Source organism: Papaver somniferum, chromosome 4 (genome assembly GCF_003573695.1).
Source record: "Papaver somniferum cultivar HN1 chromosome 4, ASM357369v1, whole genome shotgun sequence".
In the NCBI taxonomy this organism is placed as follows: domain Eukaryota; kingdom Viridiplantae; phylum Streptophyta; class Magnoliopsida; order Ranunculales; family Papaveraceae; genus Papaver; species Papaver somniferum.
The window spans coordinates 41,048,313-41,068,365 of record NC_039361.1 but is presented as its reverse complement, the minus strand read 5'-3'; the positions used below and the strand labels follow the sequence as shown (position 1 = coordinate 41,068,365).

At 36.9% G+C, this 20,053-nt stretch overlaps 1 protein-coding gene and 1 long non-coding RNA gene across 2 annotated transcripts; one reads left to right on the top strand and one right to left on the bottom strand.

Moving 5' to 3' along the window:
• Positions 1 to 1,342: 1,342 nt before the first annotated feature.
• Positions 1,343 to 1,802, top strand: LOC113272401 (non-specific lipid-transfer protein B-like). Its single transcript, XM_026522241.1, has 2 exons — positions 1,343 to 1,647; positions 1,793 to 1,802. The coding sequence occupies exons 1-2, from the start codon at positions 1,343 to 1,345 to the stop codon at positions 1,800 to 1,802; spliced, it is 315 nt and encodes a 104-aa protein (XP_026378026.1).
• Positions 1,803 to 14,981: 13,179 nt separating this feature from the next.
• Positions 14,982 to 15,715, bottom strand: LOC113273771. The gene is made up of 3 exons (XR_003322597.1): positions 15,575 to 15,715; positions 15,167 to 15,374; positions 14,982 to 15,000 (listed from the first exon to the last, which is right to left on the bottom strand). It is a non-coding gene; the product is annotated as an uncharacterized LOC113273771 (long non-coding RNA).
• Positions 15,716 to 20,053: the final 4,338 nt, after the last annotated feature.

The window sequence follows — 20,053 nt, the reverse complement described above, 5'->3', positions numbered from 1 at the left end:
AACAATTCTTCCCGCACGAATGAATTTCAATAGCCAAAATGTTGCCTGTTGCGCAAGAGGTGTAACCATTTTGTGTGTGGCTCCAGTTGCTTTTCTTTGACAGGTCCACAGCTGCCAACTTCAAACTTTTGCTCAATAAATATCTTCACATTTTGGACTTGACTATTATCTCTTAACTTCCTTTTCTTCCTTAGTACATTATCCGGCCCACAAATCCATTGGTTATGTCGGTGCTACATATTTATTTCCGGTATTCCAGCCTAAGAATATTAGGGTTATTGTTACCCAGTAAACCCTCTCATGTTACAATTTTTTCCACCAGTTTATGTATGGTTGGATTTATTTTTTTCTTCACTTGTTTTTATGGTGCTTCCAAAAGATATGTAAATAACTTTTTGTGAAAAAAAATTGTAGAAATACTTTTTTTTTTTTAAATTGTAATTTTTTTTTTCTTCACTTGTTTTACCATGCTTTCTTCTGTTACTCAGTAGATGTGATTAAAACTGATTTCCTTTGAATGCCAAAGGAAACATATTGATATTCTCTGTTTCAAATTAGGGCTTTCATTGGATTCATTTACCCCTATGTTTAACAATTTTATATTAGTGGATGTTATTTTACTTATTTGTTTTAGTTGTCCACACTGTTTTATCATCTTACGAAATAAAAAGTAAGTTTATCAGTATCTCCAAACCTGATGTTTCCAAGAAATTGTATTTAATGACAGTATTAGAACAAAATATCCTATAAATGTAACCTCAAGTTTCTTATCTCAATGAAGCGGTGAACTTTTTCAAAAAAAAAAAAAAAAAGAACTGATGTTTCCGGAATCGGGAATGAAGAGGGTAGAGTTGGGAATGTAAACACTTCAACAGAAATAATGCCTAGTAGAATTATCGTTCTGCACCTGTATTTTATTTGCTCCTGTATACGAAACAAAAATAAAACCAAGGGTCATACAAATATAAAGGCAAATACATATTTCTGCAAACGTCTGCCATTAAAAAAGATCGGTATCTCCATCATAGAGAGGCGCAACAAGAATAACAAACTCTTATCATATTTGCAATATCAAGAAACTAAATGACAATTTGAGAAGCTACATTACAAGCCAAAAGAGGGTAACTGATCACATAAAGCTACCTTAATACTCCTGCCTGTTCATCGTTGTGATTGCTATATAAACCCCACCCAATGGCTCTTCTCCATTAAGCACCGCAAAACGGATCAGTAAACAATATATACACCAACACATTACAATATACTACTTTTACTCTTTTAGTAATATTCTCAGGAAAGAAAGATGATGAAGGTATTTTTCTGTGTTGTTGTTGTTCTAGCCATGGCTCATATGATGGTTGAACCAACCCAAGCAGCCTTTACCTGTACTGATGTTGACAAGTGCCTTGTGCAATGCATGCCATACTTGGTCGGTACTGCAACTGTGCCTGCTTCAGCATGTTGTGATGGAGTTAAGCAAATCAAAGCGATGGCAACTACCACCGAAGACAAACGCCAAGCGTGCGGCTGTGTTAAAGATGCGGCAAATAAGTACCAGAACATAAAAGAAGATGCAGCCAGTGGACTCCCTACCAAGTGTGGTGTTCCTCTATCTTACCCTATCTCCAAGAACATTGATTGCAGCACGTAAGTTATCGATCATAATCTTAGCTAATTAACTAATCTTAATAACTTGTATATATCTTACACATGATCTCCAGAATTTCATAATATCAGGTTACTTTGGTGAATTAAATTGATTCCTGATCTTTTTCGCTCTACGCATTTGCAGGATTAACTAAAGTTGGGGACGCTTTGCTGGAAAATAAAAGAAGAAGGTCCCTGCAACTCTCTTATATAAATGCTTAATTAGCCAGTTTTATTTACGTATGGTTTTATGTGTAATGGAGTTATGGTTCACTCGAACCATCTCTCACAGTAAAATATTATAAATAAAATTTTATTAGTGTCTACAATGGAGATGCATGGGATCTACAATGTTCTGATCATAAATCAGTGTCTACAATGTAGACTTAATAAAATTTAGTAAGAAAACCAAGTAGTGGGCAGTCAAAAGTATTGACATACTCTATTTATGCGACATCATCTAAAAAAAATGTAAAAAAGAACATGTGAAAAACTGGGATATAATAAAGTATTTTAATGACGGATTACCTGTTTAAATGCATCATCAAAAAAAATGTAGAAGAAGAACATGGAGCATGGGATCGAACCCTGGACCTCTCGCATGCAAAGCGAGCGCTCAACCATTTGAGCTACATCCCCTTTCAATATTCAGTAAATTCCAAAAAACTATACCTGACAAATCAATGATTCAAATATTTTACCAGCTCAAGAATCAGCCTTCCATGTATTACTGGGACCTAAACGTATGGAAAAGTCTAAACAAAGATTGTTTCGGTTTAAATTTTCAAAAAAGAATCCCGAAAATAAAATAAAATCACGAGAAAAGAAAATTCCCTTAAATAAGACTAATTCTCAGTATACTACTCATTTTTCTCGGCCTGGCATCACCATTGGATAATGTCGGTGCTTGTATATCTTATTTCCGGTATTCCAGCATAAAAATATTAGGGTTATTGTTGCGAATTACTACCCCACTAACCCTCTCATGTTCCTTGTTTGAAACCCTAGAACCCTAAAAGAATATGCATTATCTCCGTTCTTTACCGCATGTTGGTATGAGTGTTGGTTGGTTCATGACTCATAGTGTCATTCCCTCGCAGGGGATTAGATTTGGTTCGCAGCTATGATTTATGAACCGAACAATGTTACAATTTTTTTCCGTTCTTTATTTGCAAACTAACTCTAGTGTATGTATGGTTGGATTTATTTCTTTCACTTGTTTTGCATCAATATTTGCTGCTGCAAATTATAAGCGATAAATTTTCTTCTGCTTTTGGAGAAGCAAGTTTATCCTTAAGGTTACTCAGGTGAGATTCCAAGGATTTTGGCTGATCTTTTTCGGTTAAGAAATTTGATAGAAGTACATGTTAAAACTAATACAAAATTGGTTAAAAAAGACCAAAATGAACAATTTCTGGGTGAAATAGACAGTTAGATTTTGATACTGTTTAAATGGACAAAAATGTAAAAATAGGTAGGATGTAACGAGTTTCATCGTGCCCATTTTCAAATATTTTTCCTTATTTTTAATTTACACAGGATGTATCCAGTTTCATCCTTGCTATTTTTTAAATTTAAGCTTCCAAGATACAACAAAGTTCAGAATTTATAGTCTAGCAAAACTAGAAATTCTCTTAGAATTTTCAACAACGAAGAAAGAAGGAAACCAATCTATGAGAGAGGTATGGGGAAGAGAAGGAAGAAGAAATCAGCCCTTTATGCTAGTCAGTTAGCATATAGTTTTCACTGTTACAATCTTTCAACAATCCCCCACTAGATTGTAACAACTCATAGATTCAATAATAATGATTTTATGCATAGAAGATGGTATCTTTCAATTTAAACCATCTGTTAGTGTAAGTAAATCAAAATTTCAACAAAGTACAGGTGGAATAATCTCTTAAATCTGACATTTTTAAAGTATCAAAACCGGATAGTACTACACACATAAATACATCTCAGTTTCTTTCTTCTAAGAAAATTCTGAAACAATTGAACACTATCATGGCCTTGCGCTCCATCTTGGTTTCATGAAACATTTACAAGATATAACCCAATATCTTGGTAGAAGCGGCACCACTTCTTATGTTCATATAGGTGAGGATTTATATATTCATAAAGTCCATACTACTTACAGACTCCAAATAAACCTCATTAAGAGTTGATCACTCATCCTCTTCCCGTAGCATTCTGCACTAACCATTCTGGAATGGGCTATAAAAATAATTCAAATTAGTACCACTCAATCATATAACAGTGACTTGTTGTTACCCATTAAACTTTTAACAGTGATATACTATTTAAATTTGGGTTACCATCACAGATGATTTGTTTAAAAGGGTTTCAGCCCCATTACACTAGAAGTTGATCTTACTAAATCTCTTGAGAGCCCTTTAGTAAGCGGATCCGCCAAATTATTACTTAACCGGACATAAGTAATATTAACAACGGCATCCATTATTAGTTGTCTGACATATTCATGTCTCAAACTAATATGTCTAGCTTTTCCATTGTATACTTTGTTATAGGCTCTAGACAAAGTGGCTTCGCTATCGTAGTACAAAGATATGGATGACATCGGTTGTGGCCACAACTCTATTTCATACAGTAAATTTCTTAACCATTCTGCTTCCTTGACTGCTGCTGCCAATGCTATGAATTCATATTCCATAGTAGAATGTGTAATACAAGTTTGTTTCTTGGATGCCCAAGAAACCGCTCCGCCTGCAATCGTAAAAATCCACCCGGATGTTGATTTGTTATCTCTAGAACTGGTTATCCAACTTGCATCTGAATAACCTTCTAAAACCGCTGGAAACTCGCAGTAAAACAAACCCAAATTAATGGTTTTCTTAAGATAACCAAATATCCTATTGATTGCTTTCCAATGCATAATTCCCGGATTGCTTGTATATCAAGAAAAGTTTGGATACAGCGAATGCTATATCAGGTCTTGTAGCATGTGAAGCATACATTAAACTACCTATTGCATCAGCATATTCAAGTTGTGCAACTGACCTTCCTTCATTTTCTTGAAGTCCCATATTTGGATCATATGGGGTAACAGCTTCCTTTCTATGCAGATGCTTAAACTTTGTAAGCATCCTTTCGATGTAGTGAGATTGCGACAAGGCATAACCCCTACTATGTTTTTTCACTTTAATTCCTAAGATTGTATCTACTTCGTTCAAGTCCTTCATTTTAAACTTTGAACTCAAGAACTTCTTAGTTTCTGAAATCCCTTCCATGTTTGTTCCAAATATTAGCAAGTCATCAACATATAAGCAGATAATAACACCATACCCATTTACGAACTTTGAGTAAATACACTTATCTGCATTATTATGCTTAAAACCATTTGACACAATTACAGAGTCAAATTTCTCGTGCCACTGCTTAGGCGCCTGCTTTAATCCATAAAGGGATTTCATCAATCTGCACACTTTGCTTTCGTTCCCAGGTAGAACAAATCCTTCCGGTTGTTCCATATATACTTCTTCATCCAAATCGCCATTTAGAAATGTCGTTTTAACGTCCATTTGGTGTACATAGAGTTTGTAAATCGATGCCAAAGCAAACAACACTCTAATCGACGACATTCTAGCGACCGGTGAATACGTATCAAAATAATCTATCCTTTTCCTTTGTGTAAAGACTTTGGCAACCAGCCGTGCTTTGAAGGTTTGGACAGACCCGTCGGTGTTATATTTTCTCCTGAAAACCCATTTGCATTTTATTGCTTTAGAACCAGCAGGTAAATCTACCAAAATCCAAGTTCCGTTGGATATTAATGAATCCATTTCATCGTCAACTGATTCTTTCCAAAAAGCTGAGTCTCTTTGAAGACATAGCTTCATTCAAACTTTTAGGATCATCCTCCACATTTAATAAAATTGGAATTTTATTCAAAACTTGATCTCTATCTCCCTCGACTAAGAATGCAATCGCTTGCGAGGAGATAAAATCTTTATCTAGAGATTTTTCTTTTCTAGAACGTTTACTCCGTCTAGGTTCACTAGGAGTTTCGGTTTCTTTTCTCTTATTGTTTGAGAAAAAACCAGAATTTGCATCATTTAGAACCGGAGGTGTAGATTCTAATTCTGTAGTGTATGAGAACCTATCTTCAAAGAATTCGACATCCCTTGACTCTACAATTACATGAGAGTCCAAGTCGTATAATCGATACGCTTTCTAATTTTCTGCATATCCTACGAATATGCTTTTGACCCCTTTAGGACCAAGTTTTGATCGTTTAGGGTCATTTGGTTTGTAGAATGCCAGGCATCCCCAAACTCAGATGTATTTTCAAATTTGGTAATCTTCCCTTCCAAATTTCATACGGTGAGGTAAGCTTCTTCCTTGAAGGAATTCTATTATGCAAATGACAAGCAGTAAGAAGTGCTTCATGTCAGTAAGTGTCCTATTTTTCCTTTCGGCCAAGCCATTTTGCTGTGGCGTGCGAGGAGCGGATCGTTGATGAATAATTCCATGTTCTTCAGAGAATAAATCAAAATCACCAAGAAAATACTCACCACCTCTATCACTACGAAGGATCTTTATTTTATTATCCTTTTGGTTCTGAACTTCAGCCTTGTAACGTTTAAACATGCCGAAGGCTTCATCTTTAGTTCTCATAAGGTATACATACGTATATCTGGAACTATCATCGATAAAAGTGATAAAGCATCTCTTCCCTCCTCTAGTTAGGATGCCATTATATTCACAAGTATCAGAATAAACCAAGTCTAATATCTGTGTATTTGTTTCAGCCGTTGGAAAGAGCTTCTTTGTTAGTTTTGATTCAACACAAACTTGACACTTATCACATATGATATTTTGGCAAGGGATCAAATTATGCTTAGACATGTATTTTAAAGATCTAAAATTTAAGTGTGCTAAACGACTATGCCAAATTTAAGAAGATTCAACAATGTAAACAGAAGAACTTATTTTATTAATACTCAATTTAAACATTCCATCACAGTAATATCCTTTTCCAACAAAGAAACCGTTCTTTATAAGGATTAACTTATCAGATTCTAATACAACTCTGATATCGCTCTTACATAACAAGGAATTATTCATCAACGATCCGCTCCTCGTACAGTAATTTCAGGTACATGAAGAACATTTCGCAAATTTAATGTCTTTCCGGAAGTGAATTGTATTTCAAATGTTCCTTTTCACAGTACCTTTGCAGTGCCGTGATTGCCCATCAATATTACTTCATCGTCCACTGTTGCATATGTTTTGAACTGTGTTCGGTCATTACATACATGGACAGTAGCACCAGAGTCGAGCCACCAATCATACGATAATGTCGTTGTTGCCATATGTAATTCAGTTATCATGCCAATCTCCATTCGTGAGACCATCGCAACAATATTAGTAGGTTCTTCAACTGAATTAACATCATTAGGTTTAGAGGTACCAACCTTTTGATCAGTATTTTTCTTAAACCAGCAATCACGACTAAAATGTCCCTTTTTGCCACAATTATAGCAAGGGGCGGCATCTTTTTTGTTGTTAGAGTTTCCACTCTTCTTGAACTTCCCTTTGTTGTTAAATTTGAAGTTCTTTTTATATTTGTTCTCTTCACTTAGAACATGATATTTGGTAGAATAACTTCCACACTTAAGCAGTGGAGATTGACGATTTATTTATACTCAAAGATATTCAAAGATTGTTACAGATTTGTTTCAGAGTTTAACAAACTTAAAAGACTTATCATGTCGTAAACATAGGCTAGAGACTTTGGCTAATAACTAGGTCAGACGACTGACTCTGTTGAGAGTCTTTGGGACCGATATCTTTGGTATTCTTAACATTCCCCCTCAAGTTGTACTGGAGCTGGCGAATGTGCAACTTGCTTCTAATGTACTGGAACCGTGGTGAAGATAGCCCTTTTGTATGATTAAATTGGTGTTCCTCTTCAAATTCATAGTGTGAGATAGTCAAAATACCTCTTCAAATGGTAGTGTGAGATAGTCGAAATACCTCTTCAATTGGTAGTATTGATCTGTGTTGGTTAACAGATATAATTGGTAATGGTAATGTTTTGTTTAGAACTGGTTGTTGAAAGATATTGAAATTTGTTTAGAACTGGTTCTTAAGAATGTTTTTAGTACCATATCTAAAGTGTTGATACATCAAACAAAAGACTCTGTCCAGTAGCCTTGCTACTAGCAGAGACATTCAAACAAGCTTTCTTAGCAGCAAATGATGTTAATGGTGGTGGTGAATGGTTATGATCTGGTGATAGAAATTTGTGTTGTAGGTAAAATGGATGGATGATGTGAGTAAAGTAGGTGATGGAACTGGAGATATGGGTGAAAACAGCAAACACCTATATTTGTTAACACAGCGGAAGAGTGAGGGATCGAACCCTCCTGATACCAACTTAGAACATGATATTTGGTAGAATAACTTCCACACTTAAGCAGTGGAGATTGATGATTTATTTATACTCAAAGATATTCAAAGATTGTTACAGATTTGTTTCAGAGTTTAACAAACTTAAAAGACTTATCATGCCGTAAACATAGGCTAGAGACTTTGGCTAATAACTAGGTCAGACGACTGACTCTGTTGAGAGTCTTTGGGACCGATATCTTTGGTATTCTTAACATCTTCAATATTGTGAACCTTGGAGTTATCGTTTGATTGAGAGGACAGAATTTTATCACGATTTCGTTTTTCCTCTTCAATTTGGATATGCTTTTGTATCCCAGCAAGAGTAAGATCTTCTGTCATATGCAGAAGTTTCTTCCTATAATTGCTCCAAGTTCGGGGTGGCTTTGCCATAATAGCACCCACTTGCAAGGCTTCAGGAACCTCGACTTTCAATTCTTTTAGTTTAGAGACTAAAACCAATAATTCATGAATCTGATCCATGATAGATTTTCCTTCAACCATAATAAATTCATAAAATTTAATCATTAGATACTTATCTGTGCCGCTTTTGTCAGTCACGTACTTTCTTTCGAGTGCTTTCCAAATTTCTCCCGGAGATTTCATTGGAGTAAAGAGATCATATAAGCGGTCTGATAGAGTGTTCAGAATATGCCCCCTGCATATCAGTTCATCCTCTTTTCGCTTCTTCCTATCAGCAATTATCTTCTCGGTGTCTTTATCGCTTGGTTCAGGAAACGGCTGCAGACCCGGATCAAGAAGATAGGCTAAGTTCAAAACAGTAAGGAGAAAGAGGATCTTATCTTTCCAGCGAGCGAAATTGGTTCCATCGAATTTGTCCAACTTCCAGACATCTTGATTCATCACTTTGTAAGCCATTGATTCAGAAATTTTCTCCATAATATCACTTTAAGATTGTTACGAACTTGAGGCTAATAATATGAGAAATTACTGGATACAATGACAGAACTTTGAGGCACGTTTATACGCTGTCCTTAAAGTGATATTCGCCCCTACTTATAATGTATATAAGTTGCTAATAGGTTCTAAGTATTACGAGATATATCCAGATATATTATGCAGATGCATAATCTGTTATGCAGATGTACCATATCTGTTATGCAGATGCACCATATCTGTTATGCAGATGTACCATATTTATTATTCTAGCGTATCTGTTATATTTGTACATTACTTGGCTTGTACACCAAGTTATTTCCTTCCTGTTTTATCTCTGGTTCTTGTATATAAGACCAGGCACATGTATAATTCGTTTGTACCTTTTACCTTAATCCAATATACCATGACAAATTCTGTCATGGTATCAGAGCCAGTCAAGATCTAAATCAAACCGTGTTTCCGCTGCAACAAACAAATGATAACCAGTAACCAGTATCAGAATCATAAAACTCAAAACCCTAGTGTCATATCTTCTTCATCACAGCCCAACATGTCACGTGAAGATTATCAACCCATTACTGTGAAGTTTGATGGAACAAACTACAATCATTGGTCTTTATTAATGAGAAGTTTCCTCAAGGGAAAAGCCATGTGAAAATATATTGACGGCAAATCTAAGAAGCCTGCAAACGGAGTCGTTATCACTGACAAAGGAAAAGATACAGGAGAAGAAACTGCAGAGACCTGGGAGATCAATAATCACAAAATATCAACCTGGATAAGCAACACAGTAGTAACATCTATAAGCATGCAACTTACAAGCTTTGAGACTGCCAAAGATGCATGGGAGTTTCTCTCAAAAAGGTATACCCAGATAAACTTAATGGCATTAGCACTAATGGAACCGAACTGGACAGCTGATATAGAGTTATGGAAAAATTACAGAGAAGAGTCTCGATTAGTTCAGCTCTTAATGGCATTAAGAGATGACTTTGAGACTGTGAGAGCCTCAATCCTCCATCGAGCACCTCTTCCGTCTGTCGAAGCCGCATTGTCAGAACTCATCACTGAAGAAACTCGGAAAAGAATCAAACCAGACATACCAGCAGTGTTTGCAGTCAATTCACGTGCAAACTTTAACACTCATCTCAACTCTCAGAAAAATCATCGTGATTTCTCACAAATCCACTGCTACAACTGTAAGAAACCAGGCCACCTAGCCAAGAACTGCACCGTGCCATCAGTGCAAAGTGGATCACAAAGCTCAAACACACAAACAATCCAGCAAGGATCAAATTTCCCAATCCAGTGCAACTACTGCAAGGAACCAGGCCATACAGTAGGAAACTGTATATCCCCTACTTCCAGAAATATGAGAGAACGAAGAAAGTTTAATGGAACTGGATACACATCTGCACCATCCAGTTATGCAGCTGCATCACCATCCAGTTATGCAGCTGCATCCACACCAAACAATCTAGCTGACATACAAGAGATGCTCAAGCAAGCACTCTCAATGGGTAACAATAACTCTACAGCAGCATCTGCACTATCTACTTCCACAAGTAGCTTTTCAAATGGTTGGTTTCTTGACTCAGGTGCCTCTAACCATATGACTTTTGATTCTAGCATATTTGAGCAGAAAAGTCCTATTACTATACCTACAATCCAAACTGCAGATGGATCTGAACTGGCTGCCAGTCATATTGGTCAGATTAAAATCTCTGACAAGATACATATATCTGATGTGTTGCTTGTTCCAAAAATAAGAATGAACCTTATATCAATTGGACAATTATGTAATCAGGGATTTAACATTCACTTCTTCTATTCTGGCTGTGTGATACAGGATCCCAAGACAGAGAAGCTTGTTGGGATAGGCCGTAGAGTAGGAAGATTGTATCTTCTCGAAAGACTGATTTCTCCTAGGCTGTCAAAGAGTGAGCTTGCCGCAACTGCAAATTCCTTTTCTCAGTCTGTGTCTCCTTTTATGTCATGGCATTCTAAGTTAGGACATGTGTCCTTCTCTCGTCTCACTCATATGATAAATAGTGGATTATTAGGAACTATTCAGGTTGATAAAGAACCTTATTGCATCTCTTGCAAATTAGGAAAACAAACTGCTCTTCCTTTCAGTAATAATATAAATCATTCTGTCAAACCTTTTGATCTCATCCACTCAGATGTATGGGGAAAATTTCCTATTATCTCTAAGGGAGGAGCACTATATTATGTTACTTGCATTGATGATTTCTCCCGTTTTACCTGGATATATCTTTTCAGTTCTAGATCAGATTTTTTAAAAATTTAAACAACCTTTTCTAGAATGATCAAGACCCAATTCGGAAAAACCATCAAAACATTCAGAGCTGATCAAGGGGGAGAGTATATATCAACTCCTTTAGAGAATTCCTTGCAACAGAAGGTATCCTTATCCAATTATCTTGCACTGAAACTCCACAACAAAATGGTGTTGCAGAGAGAAAACACCGCCATATCATAGAGACAGCTAGAACACAAATCTTGTCAGCGTCAGTCCCTTCTAACTTTTGGGGTGAGTCAGTCCTGACTGCAGTCTACAACATAAACCGTATTCCGTCCATAGTTACAGAAGGAATGTCTCCATATGAACGGTTATACAACAAGAAACCAGATTACTCTGAGCTTCGTGTTTTTGGGTCAACCTGCTTCCTTCTTCTTACTGAGAGAGAAAGAACCAAACTTAGAAAAAAGACTGCTAAATGTGTATTCCTAGGCTATGGCATAGAACAAAAAGGTTATCGGTGCTATGATCCAGAGAGTCAAAGATTACGTGTTTCCATACATGTTACATTCTGGGAGAATATACCCTTTTGGTCTCTTCCCACTAGTAAATCTCCCAACCTAGAACAGTTCTCTTATCTAGATCCTTTTGAGGATATGCCTTAGTCCAATTCTCCGTCAACATCCATTCAGCTTCCCTCCACAGATGTTACTCTTCTTGAATCTAGTGAAGCAATACAAGAGCACTCTATGGTTAGTCCTGACGCAGCTTCTCCAGAAGGGGATCCTATATCTGACAATGTTACTTTACCAACAAGAAATCGTCGACCACCAGTCAGGTTTGCAGACTATCATTGCTCATTATCATCGATTTTATCTGTGCATGCACCAACTTCTTACAGGGAAGCATCTGTACTACCAGTCTGGCAACACTCTATGGATGAAGAATTAGTTGCCCACAAAGAAGCTCATACTTGCACTACGGGAAAAATCATCATTGACGACACAAGATAAGAGTTGCAGTACCCCTACGACAACTCCATTTCATGCATTGTGGAACGGGGGTATTGTAGAAAGTCCAAGTTTTTCTACAATGGTTGACAAGTGTTGTAAAGGGTGATGTGATTCATGGTTCGACAATAGTTTTTCAATGTTGTGATTCTCTTTCGATTTTTTTTGATAACCTAACACAACTCTTGCTTGTATTGTAGAACAATCGTGGACAACATAAGTAGCATATCGTAGAAACATATGCAACAAAAATTACCAGTATTATGAATAATATTTGCACAACACTTGTATGAATTGTCGAACTATCTTGGACAACACAAACTTATGTTGTAAAGTAACTGTTTCGTAGTCGAAAACTGGAAGACAACATCGATTAGTATTGTGAATACTACTATCATTACACTTCCTAGAGTTGTACAACTATACTGAACAACTCCTACTTATGTTGCAAGATTTGTTTTTACAATACCCTTAACAGTTGTAATATTTGAAGTAACAACTTCTGTTTTCTGTAAATGAATGTGTAACCACAACTTTTATTAAAAATTGTGTGCATAAAACTATTTTGAAAAAAAAAAATTATAGCTGAAACTGGATTGCCGAAAGTATTTCACATTCACATTAACCTGCCAGTGCAATACACTTACATTCATTCAAGTTAACCTACTAGTGTTAACCACATACATTCAAAAAAATGGCAGTGATACAAAAGTTAAGTTTTCTAAACACACTCCAAAAAGATTATGAAGATGTCTATGGGAACACTAATCGACCCTTGGGCCATGTAATAAAACTTCCGACAGCATTACTAACATACTTGAACTCTGAAGTTGGCATGTAGACATAAGCATCATCCACATGAGCAGTAATCACACACTGTATGCCAGATCATAATGAATCTGGAAACCGCATCCCATTCAAGTTACTATCATTTGTGGGGGAACTGCCATTTCTATTTTGGTAGGAGCCATCATTGAAGGCCTGACGAAGTCTTCTTCAACCTTAGGTTGGTGGATGGTAACATCAGGCAATGGAGTCATTGGACCATTGTTTCCTTTAGGATCCTAATCCAACATGTTCTTGACCTTGATGCCAATAACACCTTGCTCAACAAAACAAACAACGATGAACTTTAAGTTAGAAGATGAACGGAATTTCCAGAAATAAAGAAAATATAACTCGGCACACAACAAAAGAAGTAAAACAGGAAAAAAAAAGGCGCTATTTATAGGTGCAATTGGGTCCATCTTTTGGCAGTACAATGTAAAATACTCCTGGGGTTATCTGCAAAAATATAGCTTTAACATTTCAAAACCAAGTCGGTAAATCAACTGCAAACACAAAGCACAAGAACCCGTAAATTAAATTTAGACTAAATCCCACAAAGCACAAATAAACAATAGCAAGATGAATGAAGCGTCCATACCGAGTCTGAATAAGTATGACGATATCGATTTCCAAAACAGAGCAATTACACGTACTGTTACTGGACTCCCTACACATTTGACTCATAATCGTAGTCATCCCCGTTGCAGCCAGGTAAAACCATGAAATAGTCTTTCCTTGAATAGATTGCTTAACCTGAAATTTACAAATTGATCCAAGTAATATAAAAACTTTAATCAAATCAGCATGAATATAAATGGACGACTTCTGAAACAGGTGGTGATAGTGTACGATGCAAGCTATTCATGGAACCTACGGGAAACAAGTTAACCAAAATCTAGCACAGTTGTGTTCTCTTTCTGCAAGACATGAATCCAAACCAGAAGGCCAGTGACAATGAACAACTTCATATGGATTCCAGTTTTTCTATATGAAGCAGCACAGTTGTCTGCTTTAATGGGATGTAATAATGAAGATACTGCAACAACTCAAATGATTATAGCTTGTGAAATACCTTATCAACCCACTTCAGATTAGTAGTGTCCGCGCTCAGAATCAGAGCTGGAAGTAGCCACGTACAAAAAGATTGCATGAAGTAACTAGGTTCTCACTTGAGAAAAAAAAAGATCATGTATCTGACTTAGAGCAGCAGTAGCAGTGCTTTAAACTGAGCCTCCTTTCCTTTCTTACCCTCTCCTCCACTTCAGCCTCTCTCTGCCTCTGCTTTTCAACCAGCTCATCCAACTTGGCCTTTCTCTCTGATTCTTCTTTCTTTTTCCTTTTGGCCTCTGCAAACCCCAAACAAATACCAATTGTTAAAAATAAAAATAAACACTTCAACAACCATTCATGGGGGAAATATATATCCACAATTGCATACAAAAACTAGCATTAACAAAGTAAAAAATTAAGCAAGAATCGTACCTTGCTGCTTTCGAAGAGCTTCATCTTCCTCCAATTTCTTCTGTCTCTCCTCCTCAGACCTCATATTGAATATCAGCCTCCTCTGCTTCTCTCTTATCTCCCTGTGATCCTGAAGCAGCTGGGCGATACGCTCATCCCTCTCCCTTTGCAACCTGTCAAACTCAGATTGGCGACAAGAGACGATCGTAGCCTGGAGAATGTTCTGCAACAAGTGAAAATACGACCTGCATGCTGCATCTCAGCCAACACCGTTCAACCAATACCAATTCAGAGTTCAATCACCTGCAATTGCATCAACCAATTCCTTGTTCTCTTCGTTTTCAATCTGTTGCAGCAACCACTTCAAATCCCAGTACTAGCACCCAGCTCATAACCTCATTTTAGCAGCACCAGAACCTGTAACTTCAGCGCAAGAACGAGCTCATTTCTGCAACTTCTGCTCAACTCAAACCCGTTAAACTGATTCAACACAAACATGGCAATGTCAATATATAGTTCTCTTTTTCTTTGGTTGAGGAGGAGTGCAATAGATGTTACTAACAACAAATCATGTTAAATTTAACTTTGAGAGTCTTTTTTCAACATTTTAGCAAAACAGAAGGATCTCATAGTGCAAAGACATTACCTCCATAAGTGCAGCTACGCTTACTCTGCAGGCAACCCAAGAAAAGAGAATGACTCCCATAAGTTAATCTAGGTACACAAGAACCATCGCTAAAGAAAAATCAGCCACAGACCTGAATCTCTCTCAAAGCCTCAACACGCTTCCTAACATTTGGTGCAAGACTTTCAAGTACATCAGAATGTTGTCCGGCCAAAGTCTGAAGCTTATTCTGCAAACAAAAATCAGCCAAAAATCCCCAAAAAATCAACAAAAAATCGATTCCCCTTAAAAAAAACAACAAACCTTTCAAGATGCAAATCCCCAATAAATCAACAAAAGTCCTCCCCAAAAATCCCCAATAAATCAAAAAATAATCGATTGGGGACGATGAGTTTCTGGTGGAATTACAGATTTCGAGAGGAGGATTACAGAGGAGATCTGTGTTGAACTCTGGTATCGAGAGAAGGATTACTGATGGACTTGTACCATAAACCCCACAACCCCTCTATTCACGGCTTGCAATTCCAACACCCGCTACCACCATCCCACCAAGCACGATTCAAACCATCTTCTTCTCAATGATAACATCACCACCAGTTCACGAATCAACATCACTCTTGTTTAATCATCCATTGAAATAACGTCTTCCATACCCTGTATTACCAAATCGAACCCACCATCTTCATAGCTTCTAAAAACCTTGACAAACACCAACACATATGAAACCCATGATAATCACCATGCCTCTGCTATGCTCAATTTATTCTCGGATTCAATAGAAAACCCTGAATCTGAATCAAGAAGAGAGGGAGAGTCGGAGGCGCAGGCTGAGGAAGAAAAGAGAGACGGAGAGGAAGAAAGAGAAAAATTGATAGGAATTAGAGTTCTTAGTGTCGAGGAGGGCTAGGTGATACTACCAAAAGAAAGGACGGACAAGATTTCATTTGATCCACCCATACGGATTAAGAAAAGATCTTGACGGTTGAGATTGTATTTAGGATGCTCATACGGATTGAGAAGCATGTGTTTTTCTTTGTGTTAATAAGAATTCATTATTGGGTTCTATTATCAACCTTTGACACGAAACAAAATTCCAAAAAAATTATTAATAAATTTATGGCATTGTTATCGACATTTTAATATAAAAAAAATCCAAAAAATATATAAGAATGAAGCTGAAAACTATGAAGTGAATTTGATAATTGGTGTGTTTCTTTGTGTTTTTGTGCTTTCTCTTTGTGCTTCCGGTTTGAATTTCGACTAGTTACATAGGTCATGAATTAATTTCGACTAGTCATACAGGTCATGAAGTAGCTTTAGTTCACATTAGTAGCATGATACATCATTGAAATCGATAAATATGAAGCTCAGTGTCGATTCAAACTTCAAATGTGGTATAACGACATACAAACTATGAACCAAGAAGCTCTGAGAGGGTTCTGACTTCAAACTTAGCATGATACATCATCAAAATCGATAAATATGAAGCTCAATGTCGATTCTAACTTCAAACTTTGTATAATGGCATATAATTTATGAACCAAGAAGCTCTGAGAGGGTTCTGACTTCAAAATTAGCATGATACATCATCGAAATTGATGAAAATGAAGCTCAGTGTCGATTCAAACTTCAAGTTCGGTATAACGACTTACAAACTATGAACCAAGAAGTTTCAAAGTGCACAAAAACGATGAATCCAACCATTTACTAGTAAGATTCCATGGAAATATTCTACGAAACCTTAAACACACACAAAACTTGGTAAGAACGATGAATCCATCCATTTACAGGTAAGATTCCTTCGGAATATTCTATGAAACCTTAAACAAAATATGTTTTTGCATATTGTATGCATACCAGGCTCCGAGATCGAAACCTGGCCGGGAGTGGACTACTATAAGTCAGAAACTTGGTAAGAACGACGAATCCATCCATTTAAAGGTAAGATTCCTTCATAATATTCTACGAAACATTAAACAAACCCTATTTCTGCATACTGTATGCATACCAGGCTCCGAGATCAAAACCTGGCCGCGAGTTGACTACTCTAAGTCAAAAACTTGGTAAGAACGACGAATACATCCATTTACAGGTAAGATTCCTTCAGAATATTCTACGAAACCTTAAACAAACCCTATTTATGCATATTGTATGCATACCAGGTTCTGAGATCGAAACCTGGCCGGGAGTTGACTACTATAAGTCAAAAACTTGGTAAGAACGACGAACCCATCCATTTACAGGTAATATTCCTTCAGAATATTCTACGAAACCTTAAACAAACCCTACTTCTGTATATTGTATGCATACCAGGCTCCGAGATCAAAACCTGGCCGCGAGTTGACTACTCTAAATCAGAAACTTGGTAAGAACGATGAATCCATCCATTTACAGATAAGATTCCTTTGTAATATTCTACGAAACCTTAAACAAACCCTACTTCTGCATATTGTATGCATACCAGGCTCCGAGATCGAAACAAGGCCGTGGGTGGACTAGTATAAGTCAAAAACTTGGTAAGAACGACGAACCCATCCATTTACAGGTAATATTCCTTCAGAATATTCTACGAAACCTTAAACAAACCCTATTTCTGCATATTGTATGCATAACAGGCTCCGAGATCGATCCTGGCCATGAGTGGACTACTATAAGTCAAAAATTTGGTAAGAACGACGAATCAATCCATTTACAGATAAGATTCATTCAGAATATTCTACGAAACCTTAAAAATTTGTAAAGATGAACCCTTTACATGTAAGATTCCATCAGAATATTCTCTGAAACCTTAAACAAACCCTCTTTTGGATATTTCTACCCAATCTCAAAAAGCCTAAATTTCTAGAATTTAGTGGGGGGTGTTAGAGAAAATAGTTTTTAGCATAAGTGAGAAAAATTTAGTAGAACCGGAGACCAAAATAATTTTTAGCAGAAGTGAGAAAAATTTAGCAGAAATGAGAATCCCCCGAACCTCATTTTTTCCCACATTATATATTTTTACTTCAACAACACTTATAAGTGTTGTTATACGTTTCTATTAAAAAAAAAAAACCTAAACTTGTGAACTGTAAGGATGGTTGATGAGCTAGACATCCATGCATTAGGTTCATGTTCGAATCTCCCCTCTAACGTATTTTTCATTATCATATTTTTGTGTTCTTCAACAACACTTGTGAGAATTGTGATAAGCTAAGTCACTACACTTATGAAACAAAGTTGTTATACCTAAATGTCGTCACAACAGTTTTGCTAAAGGAGTTGTCGTTTGTTTTCTTAGCGCAACCCCTTGTTCCTAAGGGTTGGTAGTGATGATATACGACAACTCTTCCTTTGAAACCAGTTGTAAAACATAGGACTTTCTACGATGTATAGCGAAGTGTTGTAAATCTCCAGTTGTAGATGTATATTTTTCCCATAGTGTTGGGATATGGTTGTACTACCTCCAGGAAAGTCTGTAATTGGAAGTAAATGGGTATATAAAGTTAAAACTGACTCAGACGGCAAGATAGTTAGATACAAATCCCGTCTAGTTGCTCAAGGATACACTCAGGAGTATGGTATAGACTATGAAGAAACATTTGCCCCTGTTGCCCGTATGACTACAGTTCGTACTCTTCTTGCTGTTGTTGTTGCTCGAAAATGGAATCTACATCAAATGGATGTGAAAAATGCCTTTCTTCATGGAGATCTTCAAGAAGAAGTGTATATGCGACCTCCACCTGGAATGTCTTACTCACCTAATCAAGTATGTAGGCTCCGTAAACCTCTCTATGGACTCAAACAAGCACCTCGTGCTTGGTTTGAAAAAATTTCCAATGATGTTCTACGATTTGGGTTCACTCAAAGTGCATATGATTCAGCCATGTTTATGCGTTCAACAACAAGGGGTATGGTTATTCTACTTCTCTACGTAGATGATATGGTTATTATAGGTGATGACATGAAAGGCATTGATGCTCTTAAAACACATCTTAGTTCATGTTTTGAAATGAAGGATCTAGGCTCCTTACGTTACTTTCTTGGTTTAGAAGTTGATCACTCATCTGATGATTGTTTCATCTCTCAAGTAAAATATGCATCAGACATTCTTCAACGTGCAGGATTAACGGATAATAAAACTGCAGCCACACCTCTTGAATTGAACAGCAAGCTTAGTCCTTATGATGGAAAACTTCTTTCTAATCCTACCTTGTATCGTCAGCTTGTGGGAAGTCTAAACTACTTAACTATTACTCGACCAGACATCAGTCATGCAGTGCATATAGTTAGTCAGTTCATGGCAGATCCGCGATCCACTCACTATGCAGCTGTACTCAGAATCTTACGTTATATCAAAGGGACATTGTATCAAGGAGTTACGTTTTCATCCACTTCTGATCTATGCCTTCGTGCATATTCAGATTCAGATTGGGCAGGAGATATTACAGACAGACGCTCAACTACAGGCTATTGCATATTTTTAAGCAGTTCATTAATATCTTGGCGCAGCAAGAAGCAAAACGTAGTTTCCCGCTCTAGTGCTGAAGCAGAGTATAGAGCTCTTGCACACTCAACCTCAGAAATTGTTTGGCTGCGATGGCTTCTAGAAGATATGGGAGTTACTCTGTCAGAACCAACCCCATTGTACTGTGACAACAAGTCTGCTATTCACATTGCTCATAATGATGTTTTCCATGAACGTACAAAGCACATTGAAATTGACTGTCATTTTGTACGTCATCAGTACAAGAAACGGATCATCAACTTATCCTTTGTTTCTTCTGAGCTGCAACCTGCTGATCTTTTCACTAAGGCGATGTCTTCTGCACGCCTTAAGCTCTTAATTTCCAAACTCAACATGTGCTCTATCCTATGTTGAGTTTGAGGGGGGGTATTACGAGATATTATGCAGATGCATAATCTGTTATG

What these genes read in the sequence shown, in the direction of transcription:
- LOC113272401 (XM_026522241.1), top strand. Translation starts at nt 1,343, where the DNA reads ATGGCTCATATGATGGTTGAACCAACCCAAGCAGCCTTTACCTGTACT.